We start from the raw sequence: 20,025 nt of genomic DNA on the forward strand, positions 1-20,025 counted from the left end.
ACGCCACCCTATCTTTTAAAACAGTAATTTATTTCACTGTTTATACTGTGGTCTAGTGGTGGAAAAATTGCTCTATCTTAAAAACTTGGCAGCCCTATTTTAAAACTAAACTGATGCCTTTTATATATTCTCATAATAATACTGTGTATTTGTGTTTGTCTCACACGTCCGTTTGTCGTGGATTATTACGAATATATACATTGAAATTTTATTAACGTTAATTTTATTGCTCGACATGATTACTCACCATCATTGATAAATTGTCTTATATCACGACTTATCAAGAATATTAAGTCTTCGCATATTAATTAATTTATACTCTCTTTATATATATTTATGTTTCTATCTTAGTTCATGGCCCGTAAAAAGTTATACAATTATATTAATTGACTTATTTTATTAAAATACGGGCGTCATACCAACATTGTTTAATTTATATATCAACAATAACAATTATTCAAAATTAAAATTAAAATATAATTATAATATCTATATGTACAACGCTCTACAGATTAATCACTACATAATTATATAAACTCCGCAGTTAACCCAAAATATTAGGTATTGCATTACATTATTATGTCACTAAAAATATTATTTTACTTTTTACACACGTATGAGAATCTATCGTAGTAATAATATTATTATGTAGAACATATTATTATACTAAATATATCGTTGTATATTATGTCTATACGGCGGCGATCCTTGCTAATTACAGTTTACGTAGGTAACAATTATATTGTTCTACACGCCTACTCACATAATCATGATATTTATAGATGAAAAATTACAGAGATAAATGATTATTGATATAAATATTTTATATTTTGTTATGGATGACTGTCGTAGATCATGCGAAGATTTACTAATCCTATATTAATTATATACCAGGTGATTCTTTTATCATACTTATGAATAATTATTTAAAAAAACTATTAACATTTCTTTTATTTCGAATGTAAATTATATTAGAAAAATATTTGCAAAAACGTTAAAATGTTTTGAAATAAAGAGTATTGTTCGATTAGAAAATCACCTTGTACACGATATGCTTATTACCTATATTTATATATATACACGAGTCGCGGGAATAAGGGACTCATCTCAGTCATCTTATCGTGCATTCTAGACGATTTTCGTGCACGATGATGATATATTAATAAATAATATTTATCATTATCCTATGATCGTTCATTGCAGACCGGTGCCGTGGCAGACTCGACGTCGTCTCTGCAGGTGTTACCGGTTTCAGTTCCGGTCCTGATTCCAATTTCGGTGCTGTTGAGGTGCTCGCAGAGCGACCGCATTTCCGTCTGCTGGTTGGAAATAGTCATTGCGATCTTCATGCAGTACACAATGGCCGCCACGATGGTGATGATCAGCGACACCAACGCGATGCCGCCGAAGATGATGGTATTGATCCGGACCGGGAAGTTGCGCCGGATCGTCTGCGGCTTCCTCTTGACCTCGTACACCAGGTTGCCGACGGTGACGATGATTTCGTCGTTGACCAGGGCCGCCGGCAACTCGTCGTCGTCGTCGTCTTCGCTGTAGTCGTCCGCCTGACCCTCGTCCGAACGACCGCCGTGGTCGTTGAACGACAGCCGTTTGGGCGGCCGGCACACGATGCGGTCCGGTTGCACGGACGTGACGTTACAAGGCACGCCGGTCCTGTGGAACAGCACCGACAGGTCGGCGTCGTGGTCGTAACCCTGGTCGATGTTAATACCGTAAACGGTAACGGTTCGTCCGTTGGTCTCGAAGTCAGTGAACACCGGATCCGGGTACAGCGTGTAGTCGGGCGTACCGGTGGGCAACAATATCTTGACGATGGTGTCGTTGTAGTCGGCTTGGAACCCGAACTGCAGCGCGGTCACCTGATGCGGCGCCGGCCGGTTAATGGTCGGGGCCGTGCACTCCATGTACGTGTTGTTCTTCACATCGCACCCGCCCGTGTACTGTATGCCGTTGTACAACACGTGCACCAGCGCATTGCGGATGCACACCAAGTTCTGGCCGTGCACCGACAGCTGCGTGCCGCCCGACGATATGCCCCGGAACGACTGGCCGACGTCCATGGTGGGCGTGGACGTGTACACGAACGGCGGCTCGTACACGTACTTGCTCAGGTAGTGGTCGAACTCGATGCGGATCGCGCTGGACGACGGGCCGTCGCTGGCGCCCGTCAGGCAGGTCACCTCGTTCTGGCTGTGCGCCTGCACCGCGCACGTGATGTTGTCCCGCATGTACACCCGAACGGTGTTGCCGGCGTCCAAGAACCGGCCGCGGATCGTCACCCGGGTGCCGCCGGTGACGGGACCGCACGACGGCCACACGTTCGTTATGACCGGCTCGACGAAGTAGAAACTCTGGTTGGACCTGAGCGTGAACGACGGCAGCAACTTGTTCACCTCCGACCTGTACGTCACCTCCACCGGGCCCTGGTTCAACGTGCTCGAGTTGGTCGGCGGTATGGTGCACGTGACCGTCTTGCCGTCCATGGACACGGTGGGTAGCAGGCACCGGCTGTCGGCCACCTTGATCACGGTCACCTTGTTCTCGGACAGCGTCCGGTGGTTGCCGATGGCGATCCGTATGGTCGTGCCGCCGGCCCACGACCCGTACAGCGGTTCGATGGACTCGATCCGGACCTCGGGACACCGGACCAGCACGTCTTTCACGGGTGTCACGCGACCGGGATCGGCTAGCCGGCGGACGTCGCACTGTTGGTACGACCCGGTGCACGGGTTGCTCTTTGGACACCACTGGCAGTAGTACCGGTACACGTCGTCGTCCCAGAGGCACACCTTGCACTCGTCGCTGGGCCCCAGCTGGTTGTCGGTGACGCACGCGTTCCGGGGCACCGTGAAGTCCAAGTAATGTTCGCGTTTGTCGTCGAACGCCAGCGCGACGCCGTTGACGGATACCGCGAAGTAAACCATCGACGACGACAGCGACGAGTTGACCGACTCGGAGTAATCGGACTCGCACGTGATCTGCCGCCCGCCGCTCTCCACCTGGCCGGGGTACTTCATCTCGTTCAGATGGCACAACACCTCGCCCCGTTCGAGCAGCGTCCGGAACGTGCCGGTCGGGTCGTTGGACACCTTCACGTTCACCGTGCGGTTGGTCGTGTCCAGGGTGGTCTGTTTCTGGTAGTTGACCTTGAACCGCGGACACGATCCAGCGTCGCGCACCGGCTGTGTCGGCGGGTGGTGGTGGCCGTCGTCGCCCGGGTCTTCGATCAGTTGTTTTTCCGTCGCCGCGGTGGTGTTGCACGACTGTCGCACCAGCGACCAACTGCACGCGGGCGCCGCGGCCGCGCAATCGACGCACGTGTTGCGCGCCACGCAGTCCACCGTGACGTTAGGCCTGGCCGTGATGGCGGTGGTTTGCTCGGGTGCGATCGTCGACGGCGATTCGACCGCTGCCATCGCGCCACTGCCGGCCGTCATCGACATCATCTATATTTATATATTATATTAAATAGTAAATCACGAGGTGACATGAGCTCGGGAATCAAAAACGTTTTTGATTTTTCGGTTTTCGTTATCAATTAAATAATTTATGTAATTTTGTTAATCCGGCTTTTAACGTCTTCGGTTTTAAAAAAAAAAAAAACTCGCTACTATAAAATGTCTATTCGATTTTTATTTTTTTATTTGTTATCGGTTACAGATTTGATTGTGCGATTAATAAAATTAAAAATCAAATGATGCTTGCTGAGTGCTAAACCATCTAAAACATTAATTCTAGTTTTAAATAGCTTATAACTCTTATTATTTGGTGACACATCTATTATATATACTATATAGGCTGAAATTAAATATTTATTTATTTTAACTTTACATAGTTTTTTTTCTCCAAGCATAATGTTTATCAAAGTATTAGTCGACATCTATTGGTTTATATTTATATATGTATGTTATTCAGTTATTAATTTATGAACCGCTTGTTTTATTATCTGTAATTTGTGTTTGACTAATTCTGAAAATTGGGTAGTTAATTTTTAATTAGTATAGATGTGTTAGTAATTATATACAATTATTTTAATTTAATTTAATTTAGATAGATTAACATATTTTTAAATTTTAACTATTATTACGTTTTCATGCATTACATTATAATATGTTGATTGATAACAAATAAAAAAAAAATTAAATATCATGTTTGAAATCACATATTTATAATATATTGTACACCTTAAAGGGCTAAAAATAATCAATAATATATAGCTTTACGTACGATCACTATAGCCAGCCATAGTCGATTGGTAAATAAATTGTTCCAGAACCGTTTTTTTGAACGTTTACCCACAAACATGGTATCTATATTTGTAAGTTTACCTGGAATAAAATAATTATATTATTAGACAGTATAACATTATCATCAAGGAATATTTTTGATTTAAATTCAATTTTTTTTTTTATTTTATTAGACATTTTAATTAAAATCGAAGGAAAATTATGTTGCTATATTTTAGTTGAATAGGAATAGGAATCTTTATTTTTGACTTGAATTTAAGTTATTGTTAAGGAAAACGTTCGATTGAATGAAACTCTTTTGTATTTGTGCATAAAATATACCATATTGTTACAAATTACAATATGATATATATATATATATTGTTATTTTGTGGCGAGAATGCAGTCGTTCTTTGAGTACAATTGAGTATAAAAATCATTAAAAGGAGTCGCTGCTTTGTTATTCTGTATTCAATGTTTAATTGTCTACGTATTTGATTCAGTCTACTAAACGGGTATGATTACTACATTTATTTATAGATATTAATATCTTATTTAACATAGAATATATTTTTTTTAATAATTGAAATTTTAAAACTTCAATTTATCTAGCATACCGTCATCGTATATTATATTGACAGCTTTAGAAAGTATAGCTTATTTCTAAATAACAGTAACTAATTTAAATGATATGTAATTATATTTTAGTATTCATGAACCATTATGCAAATAAGCTGAGATAATAATTTGTAATTTTTTCATCATTAAATAATAATACAAATTTCCATAATATAAGTGGTCTTCTAAAAACAATTAAAAGTTTTAAATGTATAATATCTAAAACCAACAATGATATTGATCGGAGAGTCAGTTCTAAATAACTGTTTAACGTCGTGAATTGAAAAAAAGCTCTCGCCGACTTAATGTGTTTGTGTTTTAAATATAATCGTGTTTAAGGCATATTTACAAATATTAGCTCATTAATGCACAGCCTTGAACTAATCGGGTACTGAATTACAAACAATTATTATATTATATCAATTGCATTTTATAACAATAATGAATATAAAGGCGGATCCACACAAAGTGGATTCTTGCGGAAATTACGTGTCTACTCGACATGCGGCATTTATTTTACAAAATATCGAATTTTATGATAATATGTAGTAATTTTCAGAAAAAATGTTTCTGTAAATTTAATGGTTAAATGTATGTAAAACTCGGAAAACATTATTTTGTAGGATAAAATTTATTTTAATTTTTAAATAATGGTTCTTATTCAATTTATTATATTGAGAACATTCGTTGTCCATTTTTAATACCTACTTAAGTTATTTCTAAAATTGTTTCAATTTAATTATAAATTATATTGTTACAATTTTACTATTACATAAGAATAATTAGTATATATTTACTTACTTGCAGATCGTGTCTTGTAAATTGAAAAATATTGTAAACGTACTAGATTTATGTATATGTATCTTATCACTTAGATTTTATTTTAAAAAGTGTGTGCTTAAAAATTAAAATAAACAATTACATTTAATTGTGTAGCTTGTTCTTCAAGCGTTCGAAACGTGTTGTACCTACTGCAGCCGATATTCAATAAACTCAACCATCATCTGAAATAACTCACGTTCTTAAAGGGCTATTATATGTTTATCATATTTTATGCTTATTATTTAATGGGCGTAGTCAGATTGTGTTAATAGTCGATAGTTATAGAATTATATCTAGAAAATGAGGTAGTTAATAGTTATATAATATTATATATTGTTATAAAATAATAAAATAAACTGAATAAAAATATCTTTCTGGTTTAGACGACATGTATGTATTATTTACAGTTTACTAATAATGGTCAACGTTCTATGTACCTATATAGTATACATAAATAACAACGAAATTTGAATCTTTATATTTTATTTATATATGTATATATTTACTCGTGCCTCGTATATTATAATATTGTATGCATATCCACTTAATGAAAATGAGACCGATCATGGAAAATGGACTCTATAATAATAAAATTAAATAAATCATATCATTTTCTATCTGGTCAAAAGCATCATCTTGTGAATTAGGGTATGTTTTCATTATCTATTTTGTGTATAAATGTTTGGTCAATACATATAATATTATTGCGCTAGATTTATATTATACAAAAAATCTTATCAGCCCAATAATATTGTAGGTGATCAAAAAAATCGATAACCTAATCTATCTAGGTATAAAATATTGTATTTCAGGTTACTAAGCACCGCTAATTACAGCAAGATATTTATTACCTACATTAAAAATGTCAAGTTTTCAATTGTTGGTTATACATATATTATGGAAAAAGTATAACTTTATTGTTTTTAATTCATATAATAAAATATTATATCAGTTGTATTGTCACTCAAAATAAAAGCTGATTTATTTCATTGTAAAAAACATCAATAGCAAATCGAGTGTTGTTATCTTACACTGATTACTGATATTATAATATTACTGATACCTCCTAATAATATGTCACGGTGCATGAGTCATAAATTAATACGATAAAAATATAAAGCATTTATAATATATATTAATTAAGTATACAAAGTTATATAGAAAATAATATTATTATCTTATTAATAAATACTTGTGTAATGTGTAATAATGAAAGGGTAGGTCAATAATTGTATGATTATTTTTCTTTTTATTTATTTTTCGGGAAAATAAAATAAATTTAATAAGCAGCTATCTGAGTTGGTAGGTATGGAATAATAACTCTTTAAGCTATTTCAAATATTATAATATTATATATATATATATATATATATATAGGTATCTCATTAAAAAATGCATCTATTATTCAAGCTGATATAGATAAATATTAAATATATATACTTTATAAATTATAATAAGCATATGTAACTATTACAATTTACCTTCAGTTATTAGCGCTAAACAATATCATGTGTTAATGTGACCATTTGATTCCAAGATATAATAGATTAATAATTTGATTCACAAATATTTGGATCACAAAATAGGCTGCTGACAATGTGAAAAAAAATAACATCTAACACTATAGTAATAATACTATTATACAGTTGGACAAATTGGTGAAATTTAATAATTTCTTACACACACCAATTTTAATATGACAACGTTCAACAACGAACAAAATTCATGGCAACTCATTAGCGCAATTAGGGGGGACTTAGGGGGGCTTAACTCTCTCAAAATATATTTTAGCCTCTCCAAATTGTTTTGATTATTTAAGATTAAATAATAATTTAAGCATAAAATAGTGAGAATGTGAGATACATCCTATGCAATATGACGTAGAAAATTATTACAATACAATTATTACTTCAAAAGTAAATTGTATAAATATAAAATATTGAAGTTTATTTTGCAATATAGGTATTATTTAATAAAAATATTTTTATCGAATAAATATTATGCGAACAAATGGCATCGACCAGCGGCATTGCGGTGATCACCGTACAATATTTTAGTTTTATTTTGGTGATTAAAAATGGACAAAAAAACTTATTTAGTATTTTTAATATACCAAAAAAGTTATCCGTATTTGTACAGTTGTTACTATTGATATGAAAATAATTCAGACCTAGATTTTTGGAAAGCATGAAAGTAAGTAAATTAAATTAGGTATTTATTTGTGGGCCTACAGACCCCCTAATATTTTAGACTTAGTCGCGCCAATGTGGCAACTGTGTTAAATGTTCGCGTAACCACCGCAGCATTCGATAAAATGTCAATACGTCATATATAATCTCCATGTTATGGCATATTATATATCTATGAATTTATAGATACACGATTATAACGTGGTTAGGGAATGGGGATGACCTGTTAAATATATAATACTCAGGGAAGAAATGAGTTTCTTGTGAATATATTTTAACCGTACCGTACAGCATGAAGGTATTTAGGATTTTAATATTACAAATAAGTGTAGATTGGTTTAATAATTATAATTACATAAAAGTTTATTATTACTGAGGAACACAGTTTACCAAAATGTGGAGCTGTCTCAGAGTTCAGGTAAGCGTGATGGTTATCGCAGAGAACTAGCGTTCTCTTACATATTGTTATTTGGCCGTAGCCTTACAATAATAAATGCGGGAAAAGCCGGGGTGCTAAATATCTAATAAACATATTGTACACGTTATGTTTATAGCTTAATAAGATAAAAAATGTATATGTTTGTATAATATGTACCTATTGCCCATATTATGTTTATAAAATATAAGTAATGACTAAATGGCAATGATCGTATATGATGATAATACCCTTTATTTATTTATTTTCTCAACCTCTCCGGTTATTAGATTCACACAGTTTTCTAAATTATTCATAACTTAATTATTTTTCTTGATAAACTATAGTCACTTAAATCTATTCATTAAAATAATTTTAAAATATACTCCAAAAACTTTTAATTTATAAATTTAATAATAAATGTATTATGCATATTATCATTTTCTATAATAATTTAAGTACAATGTTTCTTTTATATATTTTTCAAAGAATACTAAATCTCTAACTATATATAGTAGCTTGGGGGTTATTATAATAATAATTAAAACCTAAGCCAGCGGTTCCCAAACTTTTACGGCTCGTGGTGTCCTTTTAAAACTAAGGTTTTATCGGAGCACTCTTTCCTGAGTCATAGCATGACTATCGTCCATCATAAGAAAAATATAAAATTAATAAAAATTTAAAAAATTGAACATTACAAATTTATTACATTACGACGTAATAATCTTTTCCGTTGTCGCCTTCGACGGGTTTATTTTTAGATCATATAGAATTCTAAGGCAGCGCGGTGTACACTTCGGGAGCCGCTGTCCTAAGCGGCTTAGCTATAATATTCAACTTCGATTTCGATTTCAGTTTGGTATTTCAAATAAGAATTTAGAAACATCATTTTATATTTTAAAAAATAATTTTATATTTTTACGATACACACAAAGTCATTTTTTATTTATAAAAACGATTTAATCCTTTCATTGTAAAATATAAAAAATAATTATCATAATATTAAAATACTTTATATAATATAAGCAAAACAAAATAATAATTTTAATTATTTGTAAAATTATAGTTATACCTAATAAATTCTTTGAAGAATAGATTTTTTTCCATATCTAACAACATTTAAAAAAAAGGTACATTAGTATTCAATAAAATAATTTTATTCACAAACAATTGACAATTATAAAAATGTATAATACTACATTTATATCATTAAAATTTCTTTCATCATATTTCAATAAAATTATAAAAAAAATGAAAAAGTTTTAAAAATAATATCGAGCATACGATATCCATCTTCTGCATAGCACGAAGCAAGCAATTCTAAAAAAATTTAGCAAACACGTAAATGCAAGACTTTTTCAATTATTGCAGTTTCTGCCAGTATTATTCGTATTACATTATTTATGCAATCACACATATATTTTTTACACAATTTAAACATTTGTTACAGATTTAAGTATAGTTTTATCAAAGAATTTGATGTTTTAAAATTCATATATATATGGAATATTATATAATACTATATATAAAAAAAAGTTTATAAATTAAATTTCATTTTTATAACAAAATACGAAACTAATGTTTATCACATACCGACAAAATATTCTTAGATTCGCTGTTGTTGTCGTAGTCATCACTTTCGTTGAGCGGCCGCATTTCCGCAAGGTGCTGACGGCCATGCAAATGTAATAAGTCATAGTTCTTTGAAGACTTAAAAAATATGAGAGCTACACATAAAACTGCGATAAAAGAAACATACGCACCTATAGTGATGACGACACCTGGCAATATCGCAGACAACGAACTTCTGAAATGACTGGTTTTTTGTTTCGTTATGTTCACGACGCTATTATAATTACCTAACTTAACATTTATCTGTTTAGGAAGTTGGTCTAACTGAGACAACGATGACTGTGTCAGCTGACAAGTGATCTGTGTACTGTCCGTCCAAGTGACCAGGCAACGGGACGACGAGTTATCAGCGTCCGGTAAAATAGACAAGTCCTTAGCGGCGTAACCTTGGTCAAGATGCAGACCGTTTACGGTGACGTTACAGCAACCGTTTACCACAAAATCCGTGAAAACCGGATCATGGTATATGTTGTATTTGATCTTCGACTCGAACTCTATCTTATTTCCGATAGAGTTTTTAGCATAAAACACCAACGGTTGAGTTTCAATTACAGATTGCGGTTGCGGATCGTTGATGACGATCTTGGGAGATTTGCATTCCATGAGCGTATCGTCACGGAAATTACAGTATCCACACGCGGTTTTATTCAAAACGCAAGCCTTCATGTCCAGCAAGTTACTAAATCTTCGACCCTTCACCATAAACGTGGTGCCGCCAGATACGATACCGCCGATTGTTTGGCCGTCGTCCACTGTCGGAACGGTCGGAGAACTGTTATTGTTGTCCGCGGCACCTTCCGGTTGGGGCTGGTACGATTGGACTGTCGTTTTCGGCGTCACAGATGTCTTCACTACGGCCGGACTTCTGGCGTAACACGTTTCGTTGATTTGCATGTTATCGGAATTCAGTTTCGTGAAATTCAAATTATTCCGTACATCACAGTAATGAAACGGTGTGTTCTCGGTTTTGTTATCAGGACTACACCACTTGCAGTAAAATCTGTGCGTGCCGTTGTTCCGATAACAATGTGAGCAATTGAGTGTCGGACAATCACTAGGATACGAGGTCACGTAGTGGTCGTTTTCGTCGTCAAATCTCAAAAACTTGTCATCGAACAAGATCAACAGATGACTGATGACCGGTTGAAATTCCCAGCACTTTAATTTGTAGTGCGATTTAACGGGTCCCGACATACAAGAGATTCGGTCGCCTTCCACCTTGGCCCCGATGAATTTGTTGTTCAGCTGACACTTGACGCTACTATTAGCCAACAGATTGACGAAACCAATGTCACCGTCGTTAACCATAACCGTAATTTTTATATTTTTATCATTTGTTGTGCTGTTGCTTTTTTTGACTGAAAACTTTGGACAGGACGATCCGTCGGTGATCACCAGCCGGTTTTGCGCTGCTACCGCAACGCTATTCACGCACATTTGTTCGGGAACGGACCAGCTGCACAACGGCGTCATCCCTTTTGTACACGATGTGCAGGTCCATCGCTCAGCGCACGCAATTCCGTTTTCGGTCGTGGATTCATTTAACGTTGTAATTCCCGATAATTCGCTCTCAGCTAGTATCTCGTGCACCGCAGTTAACTGAAATATTGAACACAATGTAATTTTTAGTTTAATTTCGTATATTGTACATTATTATTCACGATATAATCGATGTAAAATACACGATCGAGTAGAATGTTTTAGTAATTTTTTTATTAATCATATAGGTATTGTTTTCTTGGCACAACTGCGGATAGAATACCTAATTTAAATGCCGTAGGTTAAAGTGCCTATATAATATTAAATAAATGTAATAAGCACCTAAATAAATACTACATCTTAAGCAGCACAGCATATTAATTGCACTAATTACTACATTACTGGGAACTTTATATTATATGATAAAAATAAAAGCTTTTTAATATTAGCAAAATATTATGTACGTACTATGCTAATTAGGAATACAAATTGATACAATGATAAATGCTTTAAATGACGCCCAAATTTAAGATGTCTATTGACAGTCATGTCACTTGAGTAAAGTTTGTTTCTCTGAAAATAAATAATCATAAATAATATTAATAACACTTAAGATTATAGTAAATACAATTATATAACAATTTAAAAAATTTGAAAATATTAGTTTTACTATAAAAGTAGGTTAGTAGGTAAGTAAATTATATTTAATAAAAACAAAAAAATATGGATAATAATATTGTATAAACGTTACAGTTTTATAGTTAATATATTGTTTTTATATATTTATAATGTTTAATTTTATAATTTGTATACAAATATGAAATAGGTATATATGTATATTACACTGAATTAATTAATCGATTATCAATTATTAGTTTTGTAAGTTAAAATTAGTTATTTACGTTCTACGAGGTACTCTAATGATCCTATATTCTCATATATGTTTTACCCTTTCGATAGTTGATTTGAATTTAATACAAACATTTTTACAATAGACATTAAATAGTTTGAGAAAATCATATAAAATCTGTCTCAGTCTTAGATTCTAATCTCTATTATATGTTATAGACATAATATAACCATTAGCGTAGCTGAGGACTGTGAGGAGTGAGGGTATTTGGCCTCTTTTGGCATTTTTTATTAGTGATGTCTTCATCACTGTAATAGCCTATGTGGGTAATAAAATAAAAATTGCAAAAAGTTGAATTCCTTACGATATTTTGTGGTGTATTACAGTTTTTAAATAGCCCCCCCTAAATTTAGCTCTAACTACGCTACTGAATGTAACTTATATACTCAGTGAGTGTATAAATATATACTGTATATTTGATATTATAAATTATTACTTAGTACTTTTACTATAATGATATTTTACATATATTTTAAATTCATACAGTAAAAGTGTATTACCACTAGTTGTTTATATAGTTCGATGAGCTTTTAAGTGAGGTAATAATAGTTATAATTGTTTCAACAACCGTTAATTAAGGGGATTGGAAGCGGTGTCTTTGTCTTACACACATGGAACACGGGAAAAATAACTATACGCGCCTGACAAAAATTTAGATACTTCTAGTTGTTCGATTTAAAATATGTAAAGATGATTGAATTGGTATACAAGTTTACTTTGCATCGGTCGAAGCATATTTTTAATATATTTAAAAATAAAAATTAACAAATTTATAAAATTTAAAATATTTATTTTAAATAATGAAACAACCGAAAAGTGCTTTGATTGATGCAAAGTAAACTTGTATACCAATTAAAACATCTTTACATATTTTAAATCGAACAACTGGAAGTACCTTAATTTTTGTCAGGCGTATAGCTATGTTCCACGTGTGTTAGACAAAGACAGAAAGTCATCGCTTCGAATCCCCTTAAGATGTTTTAGTTATTTTATTGATTTAATCGTCTAACATTATTTGTAACGCGAGTTATATACTTGAAAAAAAAACGACATTAATAAATAATTATATATCGTATTTATACTAAAATAATTTTAGCAATTTACGTGAATTATACTTTAGAATTATTTATAAAAAAAATTAACTTGTTGAACCCTGGGGATGATCTAATTTAAAATGTTATTGTTTATAATATTCTTGAAATGTGTTATTAAGGTTTTTATGTTAATATTGTTATTTATGAGATTTTTATATTTTGTATACACATTCAATTTTAAGTAAGGTTATTTATATTTGACATTTATAGTTTTTGTAAAACAAATCAATACCTATGTTTATTTGATAGGAAATTACACATTAATATTTATTTCGGTTGTTTCTCTTTATAATACTACTAAATTAGGACGTATCGTAGTATAAATATCATGGGATAAGGTAGATACTTTTATAGGTCCTATATGTATACATGATAATATTACATAAATTATATTTATTAAATACTACCAACTCATTTCAAAATTGTATAGAAAGGTGAACCAACGATACAAATTTAAATTAATATAAGTAAATAAATTAAAAACAAGGAAAAAAAATTCACGTATGAACGGATAAAATCTCCAATTGCAACAACACAACATACATTTGTAATTATAAATATATATAGCAGCTAAAATGCAAAAATTAGATTTTGATAATATTGTAATATTTGCATTATGATATTATGTATGTTAAATTCGGTTATTGATAGACAATAGTTAATTAATAACTCAATTAATTTAATTTATTTTTCATATCGCAGACCAACACATAAAGCTATCAATATATATTAGATTTAAATGTCAACAAATTCGATAAAGTTACAAATTTAATTGATGAAAATATTATTTGTAGCATTTTGATTAAATGATACACGATACGTCTGTATAAATATTTACCTCCATCGCGTGATCTTATTTTGGAAAAATCGCGTTTTCTTTATTAAAAGATCCGAAGAACAAATTTCTAAAAACATACATCTATGATCTAGTTGATGACTGCCGTGAATGTACAAAATATATTATATATTTATATACACATATAAACATATTATTGCGGAGTTATCGTTCTGCAAGGACAGTAAAATTACATTAAAATATCGTACATACAATCAAAAGATAGAATCAATGATTTTCCATTAGTTAATTGATCCTATCCAACTATATATGGTGATATTAGTATCGAAACAATTTCACTTATACAACTTGGAATAAATTAATTTAAATATTATCAAAAGAATAAGTTAACTACGTATACTGAAGAAGTATATGACTAACCTCTTCTTCCGAAAATAAATATATATTAAAAATTGCAAAATAAAATTTTTTTAATGTTTGTATAATGTTTATAATAATAACAAAAAATAAATACGCTTATTTATAATATATTTCAATATTTTTAAACAAAAAACTTTAATTTAATAACATTATCTTACTTTTAGACTTTACTTGAGCGGTTACAATAATATTATAAAGTACTCAAATGCTTATTTAGTTATATTATATCTTAGAACTAAACCACTTTTATACTTTTAATTTTTATGCAATATTAACAAGGACAATTTATCGTGTTATATATACAAACAAAAAACAATTTAAAAATATTATTATGTTTTTAAAATATAAAATGCGTTTTTACCTACCTATATTCTATTTATATATTAATTATATTAATAATCATGTAAATTGTATACGATATCGGTTACCCTTCCTTTCTGGATCACCGAACACATTAATATATTATTATTTAATAGTAGCCCGAACTTCCTCCGGAAGAAATTATTTTTTATAATTTAATTTAAAATCATATTACTATTCTTTGGCTACACAAATAATATAAATTATAATTACATATTATAGTTATTTTTATTGCTAATTTCTGAAAATTATATATTCTACATTTTGAATTCAACTACTGGAGTGGTAAATTTTATTCTTTTTATTATAGAATATAGATAAGGTAGAAAAAAATGTAATAATAAATTATTTGTTCAATGAATAATATATACTTTGAATGGAAAAATGCAAGTGCAAACAAATAAATAATTAAATAATAATAATAACAATAATAAATAAACAAACAAATATATATAATAATTATTATTATGAGAGGAAGCGATAAGGTCAGAGACGTTCAAAACCGGTTTCCTTCGTCTCCTAAATCAGGTTAGATTCTTATTATACAGATGACAAATGTCATAAAAAAAAACCAATGAAATATGTATAGGTGTATTCAAGTGATAGGTATATAACTACATAATGTATATAATATTCGAAATTGGCCTGTGCAGGAGGTGTGATAGTAAATTATTTAGAGTTCCGGGGTAAACAATATTTAAATAAAGAGAAAAATACCTACCATCCTACTGTACTAAGGGTTCAAGTGTACCTTGTCATTCAGTAAGTCACTACAATGTATAAATGAAATTTGAATTCAATGATACCTTATTAGTTGTTAGTTATTATATACGAAAAACGATTCTTAGTGGAGATCATAATAAGAAATAAGAATATAGTATAAGTATATTTATATTGCTATTATAGTAATTTTATTTACAATTAGTAATACGATTAGGGACTAGGGTTATACGGTATAAATGGTCATAAAATGTATGTAAATATTTTGGAAATGTTATTGCGTATAATAAAATATAAGGATATACATAAAATTTTAAGTTCCCACGAATAATATTTTTGAATTAAAACAAAAAAATATTGTTTTCTTCGTTAAAATATCTAATTTGAACTTCAAATGTCTATTTAAAACAATTATGCAAATTAATTTCTGCAGATGTTCGTCACAACCTTTAAACTTAAGTACAATAAGTAATACCGGTAGCTGCTGTTGTTGCTGCAAACTCACGTGGTGCACGCCGATTGTATGGGGACGTGCATGACCAACCGCCGCACGACCACACGACAGTATGTAAGATATCTGTAAATTATCTTTAATACCGTAATCAGACCTTTGATACGTCTCTTGTGACATGATGTTATTATCGTACGCCGGCGCCTATAGGCGGCAAAGAAATACGTAACGGCAACACCGGAGTTTCCCCAAGTGTCACAAATGGCAGCAATCCATCCCGAAAAGTGTTCGATATCTATCTGAACTTAGCTTACAGTAAGGAATTACGATTTTCACGAAAGGCTGGTCGAAAAATATTCAAATTGAGCACAAAATGATTACAACTGTAGTATATAGACACAGCAGGCGAATTAAAGTAATAATTATTAATCAATGCGTGCATCGCGCTCGTTAGTGTCGGAATACGGCAAGTCGGCAACCATAACAATAATACAATAATAATATATATAGGTATTTATGTACGTTACGTATGACGTTATGTTTTATAATAATTATACTATAATGTATATAACTATATGTAAAATATTTTACAGGAAATACTGACCTACTCTCCAATGGATGAAAAAACAATTTTCTTTTCTTTTTCAAAGATCTCAAACGTAAAAAGAAACCTATATGACGTGTAAGCACCTACCTATAAAATCGTTTTCACACCATCAATGTTACAAAAATACTTTAAATGAAATAATTATCCATTCGTTCTACGCGAATGCAAAATTTTTCAAATACAAGTACCCTCTTCGAATGATGTGTGCATAAGTGCTTAATACGTTTCCTCGAAAACAGCTATACATTCTTTTTCACCATTCCACCATTCCACTATTTCATGTTTCCACAAAGTGGGATAATATTGACTATACGTCTTCACCAAAATACTCAAAACAATTTCCATTCTATTAAAAGCTATAATACAATGAATTTATTTAAAATACAATAAAATATTAAAAACCATTTTAATAAAATAATTCTGTACCAATACAAAATCGCGAATTTATTGAATACGTATACCTATCAATGTATAATATTTGTTTATGTATATAAAAAAAATAATGTTACTTAATTATACTAATTAGTATTGTTGTAAGTATTTAAACAAATAATTATTATTTACTTTTAAAATAGCCAATTTGCAATTTTAGTATTGGTAAAGAGTTATTTTATAATAGTATTACTTAATGATTTTAGATTCTGAGCGAAGCTATGAATTTTTTGATTTTACAATTCTGATTGTCATCAATTTTTGAGTGAAACAAAATGTTTCAAGTTTTAACGTTGAGGGTGGTTCTGGTAGAAAATCTAGTTGGTACTTTTAAAAGGTCAAAATTTAAAATTTAAAATATTTTTTTAAATAACAGGAAAAAACAATAAAAAAAATTAAGAAAAATTCTAATTTTATATGCAGAATTGATTTTTTTTTTTTTAGTATTCCTAAATAAAAAACAAATAATATTAGATTTTTAAAATGTTCACTAAATGTTTATGTTAGTACCCCATACATAGTATATTTATAATTATATATTTTATTCTATAATTGTATACAATATATATTAGATCATTAAAATGTATAATAAACTGTTTTTAAAATTATATACCTATATATCAGGTTAAAAAGAAAATTAATTAACTTAATAGATTAATAGGTACAATTTATTGGGCTGATCACGAGCCACTTAACTACGTTTAAGGGACCATTATCTCACTGTTAATTCGTTAAATGTTAAGTAATTCTTCATGGAATCTAACATTAGTTTTTTAAATTAATTTTTACTCTATTACCAGCTTTTAATAGTATAGAAACGTGATTGATAAATCATTTAAATGATACAAGTTTTGATGGAAAAAGAAAAGATACCTTTTGAGAGAAAAAATATTCACAATTGGTGGAAATGGGCATCCAGTGAAATATGGAATTCAAGATTCAATCCCTAAAGAATCACTCTTATAAATTAAATAAAAAATATTTATAAACAGTGTATTTATTATTAAAAGAAAAAATCTCAAAAATCCATTTGATATAATTTTATTTCAATTATCTGTATGACTGTATACGAGAATATTTAAGCCTGGAAGTAAAAATATAGACCAGAAATATATTATTGTGTAATGTGTATGTAACAATACTAAAATAGTGGTAATATTATTGAAACGTTCAATTTTTTAAATATTTATCAAACTTTAAGTATTATTTCAAGTTTGCAATATTTATTATTCATTTATTATATATAGTATTCTTGCCTATAGTACGTATTACAATTTTTAAATAATATCATGAATGTGTTTAAATTAATTTTTTATAGTTTATAGCATATGGTTTTAATTTTGAAATGATAATCAGCTAATACAATATTTATTTTATAAATTGCATTTTATAAAAACGTGATGCAAAACAATTTAATATAGGTAGTAGTATCTAATAAAATAGTTATTAATATAATATACCTTATACATGTATATGTATTTAAAATCAAAATATATGACGATATAATACGATTCCATTTTGCATTTTTATACTTCCGCTATAGTTATATACCTAGATATTTCAAAATATTATACAAACATATGAAACAGCAAGTAAACCATAATATAAAACTGTAAAATATAAAATACACAAAACAAATACTTCTTAACTTTTTGAAAATATATTCTAATTTCTCAGAAATAAAAACAGGTTCACAAATTATATTTAAAATACAATTATAATAGTAATGTAACTTAATATTATTAAATATCACGGATAGTTTGGCTTTTAAATAGGCAATATACAACTGTATAAAATACGCCTAATATAAATATCGCAATAAATCCAAATTTAAAAAATAGTTAAATTAAATTACCTACATAAATAATAACGGAACATTAATTCTATATAATATATTTATCGAGAGAAAACAAATAAATTATAAATTATATTAACTAAAATTAAATACAATAAAATTTATCAAGATTGTCTTTTCGTTTACTATACCTGTACATAATGATTAAACACGTACCATTTTAAGAGGAATTAAAACGAATTAAAGAGTTATTTATTCATAAATTATAATAAAAGGGTTTAATGTAGATACAAAATATGTTACTATATTACCTTTTATTGTAGATAAATTTGATATCTTCAATTTGATGAATGCACATACGAGTTGAACAACAAGATTGTTTTTCTAATAAATTGAAACACTATGTACAAATTTGACACACTGACGCATAATATAAATGCATAGGTAGGTATATACACAATTTAAGTATATAGATTGATAGTGTCTGGAATGAGCTATAGAGACATACTGATTTTATTACTGGAGAGATAGGATATAAACATTTTGGCTCACTCGTTGACGATGACGTTTATTTTATTTTATTTTTTTTTTTTTTTTGTGAAATATCGATTATTTTAATGATAATATTATAATGTAATTAAAATTTAGACCAAAACTACTTATTTATAATAATATTATCAATTATAATAATTATATTCTAATATATTTTTATAGTTAACAGTCTTGTTTAATTTTATCAAAATCTATATAAGTTGTACTGTATAGGTTAGACTTATATGATTTAATAATTATAGTAATTATTTTAATTTTTGAGTATAAGATATAAAATATATGGAACATTAATATTATAAGGCAGCATAGTCATATAAATAATACTGTAGTAGTTTTAATATGAATATTTGGTACCCATTAATACCAATGTCCATATACATCATAAACCAACGAATAGTATACTTATAATTAAATATATTTAGCTTAAGCGCGATGATTAAATTATAGTCATTAAAATGGTTAAGACGAAGAGCATTATATCTGTCA

General features: G+C 30.3%; 2 protein-coding genes across 4 annotated transcripts; both read right to left on the bottom strand.

The window, feature by feature from the left end:
- Positions 1-413: 413 nt before the first annotated feature.
- Positions 414-5,853, bottom strand: LOC113549455 (plexin-A3-like). The gene is made up of 3 exons (XM_026950766.1): positions 5,667-5,853; positions 4,249-4,349; positions 414-3,467 (listed from the first exon to the last, which is right to left on the bottom strand). The coding sequence occupies exons 2-3, from the start codon at positions 4,324-4,326 to the stop codon at positions 1,185-1,187; spliced, it is 2,361 nt and encodes a 786-aa protein (XP_026806567.1). The 5' UTR covers positions 4,327-4,349; positions 5,667-5,853; the 3' UTR covers positions 414-1,184.
- Positions 5,854-9,515: 3,662 nt separating this feature from the next.
- LOC113548581 lies at positions 9,516-19,476 on the bottom strand. 3 transcript variants are annotated; one of them, XM_026949533.1, is made up of 4 exons: positions 19,299-19,476; positions 14,245-14,414; positions 11,871-11,975; positions 9,516-11,522 (listed from the first exon to the last, which is right to left on the bottom strand). In XM_026949533.1, exons 2-4 carry the CDS (start codon positions 14,248-14,250, stop codon positions 9,867-9,869), a joined length of 1,767 nt encoding a protein of 588 aa, XP_026805334.1. In that variant the 5' UTR covers positions 14,251-14,414; positions 19,299-19,476; the 3' UTR covers positions 9,516-9,866. The 3 variants fall into 3 exon arrangements, with proteins under 3 accessions (XP_026805334.1, XP_026805335.1, XP_026805333.1); XM_026949534.1 differs by lacking the exon at positions 14,245-14,414; XM_026949532.1 differs by lacking the exons at positions 14,245-14,414; positions 19,299-19,476 and adding an exon at positions 16,178-16,333.
- Between the last annotated feature and the right edge of the window lie 549 nt (positions 19,477-20,025).

Source organism: Rhopalosiphum maidis, chromosome 4 (assembly GCF_003676215.2).
Source record: "Rhopalosiphum maidis isolate BTI-1 chromosome 4, ASM367621v3, whole genome shotgun sequence".
Taxonomy (NCBI): Eukaryota; Metazoa; Arthropoda; class Insecta; order Hemiptera; family Aphididae; genus Rhopalosiphum; species Rhopalosiphum maidis.

Coding starts and splice junctions, on each gene's coding strand:
- LOC113548581 (XM_026949532.1), bottom strand. CDS start 16,333: ATGTCACAAGAGACGTATCAAAGGTCTGATTACGGTATTAAAGATAAT. Junction 11,976..16,177: donor AGCAACAACAGCAGCTACCG/GTATTACTTATT, acceptor ATTTATTTTCAG/AGAAACAAACTTTACTCAAG. Junction 11,523..11,870: donor TTGTATTCCTAATTAGCATA/GTACGTACATAA, acceptor TCAATATTTCAG/TTAACTGCGGTGCACGAGAT.
- LOC113549455 (XM_026950766.1), bottom strand. CDS start 4,326: ATGTTTGTGGGTAAACGTTCAAAAAAACGGTTCTGGAACAATTTATTT. Junction 3,468..4,248: donor TATGGCTGGCTATAGTGATC/GTACGTAAAGCT, acceptor ATATAAATATAG/ATGATGTCGATGACGGCCGG.